The 8770-nt window shown below is 33.2% G+C and overlaps 1 protein-coding gene and 1 long non-coding RNA gene across 10 annotated transcripts; one reads left to right on the plus strand and one right to left on the minus strand.

Moving 5' to 3' along the window:
• Nucleotides 1–297: 297 nt before the first annotated feature.
• Nucleotides 298–8428, plus strand: LOC117687615 (uncharacterized). Of its 9 annotated transcripts, none has more exons than XR_010708075.1 (9): nucleotides 298–472; nucleotides 3742–3916; nucleotides 4106–4642; nucleotides 4732–4897; nucleotides 5018–5227; nucleotides 5375–5823; nucleotides 6001–6184; nucleotides 6328–6425; nucleotides 7525–8428. It is a non-coding gene; the product is annotated as an uncharacterized lncRNA (long non-coding RNA). The 9 variants fall into 9 exon arrangements; XR_010708072.1 differs by having other exon boundaries at nucleotides 4106–4224; nucleotides 4468–4642; nucleotides 5375–6184; XR_010708070.1 differs by having other exon boundaries at nucleotides 3706–3916; nucleotides 5375–6184.
• On the minus strand, nucleotides 2934–4609 carry LOC117685340 (uncharacterized). The gene is made up of 4 exons (XM_034459662.2): nucleotides 4448–4609; nucleotides 4069–4201; nucleotides 3756–3909; nucleotides 2934–3091 (listed from the first exon to the last, which is right to left on the minus strand). Exons 1-4 carry the CDS (start codon nucleotides 4607–4609, stop codon nucleotides 2953–2955), a joined length of 588 nt encoding a protein of 195 aa, XP_034315553.2. The 3' UTR covers nucleotides 2934–2952.
• Nucleotides 8429–8770: the final 342 nt, after the last annotated feature.

Genomic DNA, 8770 nt, shown 5'->3' on the forward strand with positions numbered 1-8770 from the left:
TATAAATGCCTATCTGAAGTTGCATCTTCGATAAACTACCTGGTATCGTAATGTTTATAATATATACATGTATGTATCATTTTCAATGGTGCGATGTCCAGATAATATTTTTTCAGTTTTCTTTTCTAGGATCCTGCCATTTTTTTACGTCAATTCTTAAAGTGTCCCCGACTTGCATTGAAACATGTCCGAAGAGCAGTTCAAAAATATATCCATAAGAAGAAGAAAACCGGTCTCGAAAACATGAAAATCCAGGATCCGCCAGCCCATTTTCACTCATTTAAAATGCCACATTTTAGCATAGACATATAACGAAGGGACCGCTGACTCACGTTCGCGCCAAATTATCTTCTAGTTTTCGCAGCGCCCTCACCGGGAGGCATACATCGAACTTCCTGTTATCGGAAAGAGCATGGCGAGCATCATAGAGAGTGAAGATCTGCATGATTTGAGCGCGTTGTTCGAAGCTGAGGTAAGTACTTCATATCAATCTGCTATATCAACCATAACTGTTTCGCGTTTAGCCACGATATTTTTACCATTACCCTTTTTAATTGATTATTTCAATCGAAAACACAGGTTATTGTACTTGTTCAAATTGTGTCAGGTTTGTATTTTGAAAACCAAGTTTTTTAATTGGCGATAAGGATTTTGATGCCGAAGGTCCACCTGAACAGCTATCTGTTGTTAATACAAATCAATCAGAGGAGAGCGTTACTGAGGCATTGGTTGAGGGTGTCATTTATGACCTAAAATGTGACGAGATGTTGCCAGAGCACATTAAACAAATGATCGTGTCCGTGCATGGTAATGTATTTTCTAAAGAGCCAGTTGAAGCAATGTTGTTGATATATTACATTATGCTGTTATTGTTGTTTTCTTTGATGGCTTGCCTTAATGCATTTTATAATTATTTTTCTGTGAAAGCTGATAACAGTACAGAGCTTGGCTTTAATTTGATAGTCAGTTTTGTACTTAAATAATGGACTAAATTCTATTTCATCAAGAAGTGAAGGCAAAAATTTCCAATCAATCTTCAAAGTTTGTTTTAGAACAGTAAAAAAAAAATCTTTATCCTTTTTAAAAGTTACATATTGATTGTTAAAGCTGACATTACATAATAGATATGCATTATTTCCCGACCACCACCATATAAGTTGTCGATTTCTATTGTTCAGTTCATCGCTTCACACCCCCTATATATGTCCAAGAGCACCAAACATGCACATGTGAAAACCTTGCACTGTTGCAGATCGAGCAATGTCAATGATCACATAGATTATAGAAATGGAACATTTTTGTAGAAACCGTGGAAACGATGTTACATTGTTACTTTCTTGGATTTACTATCATTTAGTTTTCAATTGACAGTAACTTTCTTGAATAGTATATATACCTCAATGGCAGTAGAGGAGCAATCGAAACTAATATGGTGACCTAATGCTATTATGAATTCATGTCAGCTTTAATTCATTGAAGTTACAAAAGAGTTTATACATGTTGCAATTTGCATCTTCATTTTCATTGTTAATACAATAACTAAACAAAGAGAAACTCAGTAATTGTCACTTATTTATTATATATAAACTTTAAAATACTATCAATAATTTTTGACAAAGATGCTGTCAATTGAACTGATAATATATAATAAAAACTATAAACTATATGAAAGTTATGCTTGAATTCATTAATTGTTTATTAAAGGATGAGGTTAAACAATTTCATTTAAATATTTTAAATATATTATAAATATTTTATTCTTTTAAAAATGAGATTTATACAATAACAATTACAGCTGTCCAGTTGGTTCCAGCTTTAAAGTCCCTAGACAACATTATTAAATCAGAAATCTTCTCGTCTTCCGCCAAAGAAAAGGCCTGGCATAACTACCAGATTCAACAGCCTTCACTTATTGATGAAATTTTCAAAATTATCAAACATCGCCAGCTTTCTGCTTTTATTTCACTTAAAACAGCTGAGAAAATCATAAGCAAACCTCAATGTAAAGCAACAGCAAAATGTAATACTGCAGGTAGCAAGGTTTTGAAATCTGATGAAAGAGATATTGTAGCTTACATTGCAGGCTTTGTGCTATTTCGGTGCAAAAAAAAGTTTTGTTCACAACATGACACTGAACAATGCATAGATAGATTAACCGACAAAGATGGTTCATCCAAATTAGTATCTGTTAAATCTAGAGGTGCTCTGACGCAGCCATCATCAGATATTATAGATTTTTTTGTGATCTTGGAGTTAGTGTTCAGAAAGTTGTGTACTTCAATGTCTGTTCCTACACTTCAACAATTTACTGATTCCATATGTCTGGAAAATGATGCTGTTTCAATATTTTATAATTGTACTTATCACACAGAGTCAAAAACTGATGTGCAAGAACAGTTGTTTTTAACAATATTGTCCCTTTTTCATAAAGTCAGGTGTCATGCAAAATGCAGGCAAATTATGGAAAATTTTTACATGAAAACAAAAATGGTAAGCAAGCAAAAAGCTCTTCGTAAGTCTACTAATTGATATTTATTTCTGGAAAGTTGTCTTAGAATTAAAGTATTAGAAAATGACATAATTGGTTCTTGCTTTTTTAGCTACCATACAATGTTTTAAATGTTTTGGACAGAATCAATTGAAAAAGAGTGGTGCCTCTATGAAAAATATGTTTTTATAAAAATCGTACACTTTTTATATCAGTATTTGTCAGTTACCCACTGTATATTACATTATTATGAATTATATGATTTTAAACCCCACATTTTGTGATGAAATTCTTAAAAAGAAATTCCAAATGTTACCCCCAGGGTTTTTTTTTAACCAATCAGCATTAGATTATAGACTATTGTATTAGAAAGGCTTACCTTTTGTTATAATTTAACAAAAAAATATCTACAATGTTGATTAATAACAAAAGCTTTTGACCAGTTCATTGAATTTATTAGATTTTTAATGTCTCTTGATTTTTTTAATGGGACTGTTTGAAACAGTTGGCTGCCTCTTCTCCCCTGTCCTCCCTGCTGTGTTGCCCTTTGGAATTATAGTCATGGCAAGGGACCTTTGAAGTCTCAGCTGGTTTTCTTGGTAGCTGAAATATTGTTAAAACAAACCAGAGTTAGTTTGCTGAATTTATGATTATAAATTGTATTTTTCATGGTAGCTGAAATATTGTTAAAACAAACAAGTTAGTTTGCTGAATTTATGATTATAAATGGTATTTAACTTTGTGGCTATGACATTTCAATAAAAAAAATTTAAAAACCTCTAATTCCTGTTAGTTTTAATAACTGGTAGGTGTAGAAAAATCGAAATTTTGATGTTGATTTTTATCATCATTGAAAACACACTATAGATTAAACTTTCATTCCTCTTGACAATTAAGAAATAAATGACAATGTTAAAAAGTTCACCAGGATATGAACATGGTTGGTCAAGTGATCAAATCCTGTGAAGCCCAAAGGGCTTCTCAGAAGATTTGACCATGTACCAACAAAGTTCATATCCCGGTAAACTTTTTAACAATGCTGTTATTATTTATATTTGAAGAAGGCAAACCTTTAGAATTGTTAAAATAATGGAGATTTTATGTTTACAATAATCCAACTGATAAGCATGTTCTGTGATCATTGTGACATCATGAAAAAGTTCATACAAAGTTGAAAACTTTCGCTACTCTTAAGGTTCATATAATGTTCATTTTAGGAAACATATTTGCAAATGTAAATATTGGATATTTAGGGGAATTCACTCACCTGAACTGGTGAACAGTGGGGTTATCATGTCGAGCCCCCAGTCCCCTGTGTCTCCCGAAATGTTCCTCAAGAGGGTCTTGACAAAACACCTGGCTCAAGATGTATGTCACACCTTGCCTCAAAAGATATTTTGTACTTTCGACAAAGGCATTGACTGCAAGGTAAACATTTATTTATGAATTTTGCTTGGTTATAAAATATTCACACCAGGAGATTCATTTCTCCTTAGAATATATAGTATATACAAATATGTATGTATTATTGTTTTGATGTAAGAATAATCCACTAATTTATTATCTGTAAATTGACTTACCTGTCATGATGATTCCTTCAATTGTCTGATGTGAAAGGACCATCTTGTTTCTCTCCTGCTTCGTAAATCCTGGCCTTGCTGTGACTGAGGCCTGCCAGTTACTGAAATAGTCCAGGAATTCGCCTCTCAAAAACTAGAAGAAATAACAAAATTATGGTTTGTGTACCATGAAATATTCCTTCTCGGCCAAAATTTGAAAAAAATCATCATAATAATATATGATAATATTTTCATACTATTAAATGAACATTGTTTGAACCCAGAGGTATTTATAAATATTGAAGAAATTGTGCAGTATAAATATATTGGACAGACTATACAGTCTATGTGTACTCATCATACTCATAGTGTTAGAGTGACTCTTTGTCTTTATTAATACCTCAAACCTGGGATCATCAGCCTGCTTGTATGGAGCAAGGTCAGGTTTCCGTGTACGTATGGCCTCATGTAGTGACCGTCCATTCAAACAATCAAAAAACCTGTCCACCAGTTGGAAGAATTTAGAGGTCTCTGCCATCTCTGGGCCATAATAGGCAGACATTATTCTACCAACAGACCTGCTTAACACCTAGAGGTTTAATATAAAATTTATTGTATTTATTAAAAGTCATTTTTCAGTGTTTGAAATGAAGCCAATGATTAATTTATTATTTTCTTTTTTAGCTGCTGCTAGAGCATGTTGGGAAATGTGTACCTGTGCTGCCAGACGGACATTCATGGTCGATGAAGGAGTGAGATAAACATGGTCATACTTAAGCTTGGTCCTGTACAACTGTCCTTGCATGTCATCATTATAAACTGTCTCAACATGCGACCATAAAATGTTTGAGTTGGTATTCTAAAATAGTTTGTATAAGAAGAATGAATAACCATAGGAAGGTGATAGTTGCATAATTGTGAATTTTTTATTATTGGACTGTACACATTTATTTCAATTGCTCACCCACAGATATTTGGTGCCACCTGGACGAGACTTGTGGACATTGTTTCTTATGGTTTTAATGAGGTGTGGAACATCAGAAAAGAAATAGATATTTCTTTTTTCTTCGGAAAAAGGATTGTCAGCAAAGAACACCACATCTTCATTCCCTGTTCTGTGCAGCCTGTAAAGCCTCTGATTCGGAGACGCTTTGTCGCTGGTGGATGAGATCACCTAAATGTAAATATACCAGTTTATTTTACACATCAAAAGTATGGTTTCAAGCTGATTTAAGTGATAGTGTGATACTGTGTATAGAAACTTGAGTATTCTTTTTAGGGAAATTTGATAAATCATTTGCAAGCTGTTTAATCTTGATCTTTTTAGAAATTGAACCTTCAATCCACAAGTTATCTCGAGGTAGGCCACAGCTTTCCAAAGAAGGTGGAACAACTCATCAGCAGTTGAAGATCTTGTTGGGAAATGCCCAATGCTCATTTTGATGTTGGAATTAATCCCAATCACCATGAAAGCCAAGACATGGGTGGCAATTCGTTTTGTTTCATCCTACATATAAGGTTTTTTGGAAATGGAATTAAGCAGTTAAAGTGAAAATAAGAAGATCAAAGAAGGATATGAACAGAGGAAAAGTTATACATGCCATCATGATTTTATTAACATTATGTTTCAAAACTTTTTAAGTGTATAAACCTCATCAAATGTCCAGGTCTCTGGGTTGGTGAACCCTATAACTTGCTCACTTCTCCTGTCATATACAAGATCCGACTTGACCTTCATTTCATCATGTAGGAGACACACATACTTCTTCTCTGATGGCAAGTCCTTGGCAACTTTTTTAAATTCCTTTATCCAAATAGTTTATTGAAAGATCAATCTAAATTACACTGAACATCTTTTCTAGGCCATTTAGAAATATTTATTTTACTAAAACAAAAACATTTTATGTACGCCAGTACATCATATTAATCTGAGAATGATATTCACCTGAAAAGCCTCAGCCTGAAAACCAGATTTAGGCTGGATGAAATTAGTGTAGTCACGAAGAGTAGCTTGATTTGGTAGTCGAAGGACTCCACTTTCTCTCAATGACTCATATGCTCTGGGACTTTGGCAACGGAGATAAATGGCAAAACGGATCATCATCGGATGCCATCTCATTCCTAATAATGATTAACGGTAATAGATTAAGTATACCAAAATTGTTAACTCTAACAAGATTATAATTATCTTTCCTACAAAAACATGTGTATTGCGGAAAATGATCTAGCTATTGTAAACCTTTTGGACTAGTTGTTAATGCTTTCTTTTGTTCTTCCCAGAAAAGGTCCATGAGAGCGTTGCCAGATTTACAACTTTGAAGAGTTGCAAAAAGGCCCTCTCCAACATCATCAGCAACGGAAGCTGTCTCACCTTTAAAGTAATAAATTTATGCAAATTAACTTGATTGAAATAGGCATAGGCATTAAAACTTAAACTTGATTGAAACAGGCATGTGCATTATAACTTAAAATGTAATCGATTAATAATTGATTACATAGAGGAATTTTGTGTAATCAATTACTATATGACATGTTATCGATTAATAAATGATCACTTCAATTTTCCCCCACTATAATGTAAATGATTCTTCTTCTGAATATATTGTAAAAACCCTTCAAGTTCATTAGGATTATGAGTTAACAAGGTATTTTTATTATGGAAATCTAAGACTTCATATTTCAATCTTGATAAGATAACATTTTATAATTTCTACAACTTTATTATGCATGTTCAAATGTAAAATTATAAGCAATCTTTTAAATTTAAACAAGGTCATAAACTTTTCAGTTTATGAGTCTGAGTGAAATCTTGATCTTGCACCTTCAACTTTCATAATTACAGATTATTGTTGATTACGTGAGGAAGAGTAATCATTACAATTGATTATGATTACTCTATTAAGATTATTCCATGCCTGAACATAAATTTAATTACTGTTTCTTTATGAATGTATATGTTTATGGTGTATGCAAAAATGATGTTTATTTTTTTGTGGTCCATTATAGCATTGAGTCATGATTCTTTCAAGTATACAGGCTCATAACTGCAGCGGTGTGTGCATACAAATTAAGTAACGCGCGTTATGAAAATTTGTGTGCACACATCGCTGCACTTATGAGATTGTATTCTTCAAAAAATTCATGATTCAATGCTTATATTTACATTTTTCTAACTTCATGCCTTGTCTGCGAATGTGATTTATACCTTAAAATTCCTATCTTATCCTAAGGGTTAGTTCATATTAATGGAAGAGCTACAGTAACAGCCGCAAGCGTGAACTTTGACTTCGCTTGTGACGTTGCAGTTAACAGCGTTCAACGTTTGTGAAGTCATGATAAAAATCATCATTTTAACCTTTGAGTACCCTGTGTGCATTACAGTGTTTTAACTGCCGTAGCTTTCAACACTTTACAAGCAAAAAATATGTAGAATGTAAATATAATGTATTGAATTGCTGGTTGTTTTTTTCATTGCAGACATTATTTTACCTCTACTCAAAGATTCTACAAGACTCAGAAGCTTTCTGTTCTCTTCTCGGATGACTTTGAAATGTTTGATGAGAGTTGTTTGTGGGACATGTTTCAAAGGGGTTTTAGGATGAAGCATATTGGGAGAAGCATTTTCCTGTGCATTCAGTGAGGATTCAAGCTTAGAACAAGGACCACATAATGCGTTGCCCTGAACTCCTCCTAAGCAACCATTGGCACGAATCACACTTTTGTTGGATGGTTTTCCATTAATGACGTGGGTGGAAAAAAAGCGGTATCCCTGCGAACTTTTGATAGTGACATCTGGGCTGTCTTCAATCCCAGCGCATTTAGTTATTTTGTCTACAGCCTCCAAAAATATGTTGACACGCATTTTCTCCACTGAGTTCTCGAATCCTTGGACCACCACCTCTGTTTTTGAAAAAAATTGTTAACTTGAAACCAGTCCTTGGCTGCGTTTAACTAAAGGATTGCAACTTATGGCCACAATAATGAATGCTAATTAATCAGGAACTAATAATTTTTTTACAAAGTATGATTTTTATGGAAATCAAAATAATTGTAAATATAAGGCCATCCTTAAAAAAATGTTTGTTTGGAATTGCCACCTGGAAGTTTCTAGATAGAAGAATGGAGGAATAGAAAAATAGATTAATTTTCTAAATCTAAAGTTTAACTAATTAAAAATCAATAAAAAAATAAAAATCTCCATATACATGTATTAAAAAAAAAATCTTTATTTTTTGGTAGTAAATTTATCAGTAAGGGGCATTTGAATGAGATGGGAGGCAAATCCAACAAACAATTTTTTGGGGGCCTTTAATTGTTTTTCATAATTTTTTTTTAAAGATATTTCATCAGACTGAAAATATCTATGACTTTGTCGTAAGTTCTTTTGTAAAACCCAGTGGTGTTATTTACAATAAATACATGTACTGTATAATTTGCTTATTATTATAAGGATGACTTGACAATAACAATACCACCAAAACGGACAGTGACCTCCAGGTCATCAGTAATTGTCACCAGTTTTTCCATGGTTCCTTCGGATTGGTTATACTTTCCTAGCACCAAAGCATCATCTCTAACCTTTACCCAATCTCCATTATGATTTTTTTCAAAATCTTTTCGAACCTCTGCAAGGGAGTAGTAAACAACTCTCTCAGGGACAATGGGGGTTGGGCGAGAGGTCTGAAATAGTATCAGTATCCATGTTTTATGCGACTGTTGTATA

The sequence above is a fragment of the Magallana gigas genome, chromosome 1 (assembly GCF_963853765.1).
Source record: "Magallana gigas chromosome 1, xbMagGiga1.1, whole genome shotgun sequence".
Lineage (NCBI taxonomy): Eukaryota > Metazoa > Mollusca > Bivalvia > Ostreida > Ostreidae > Magallana > Magallana gigas.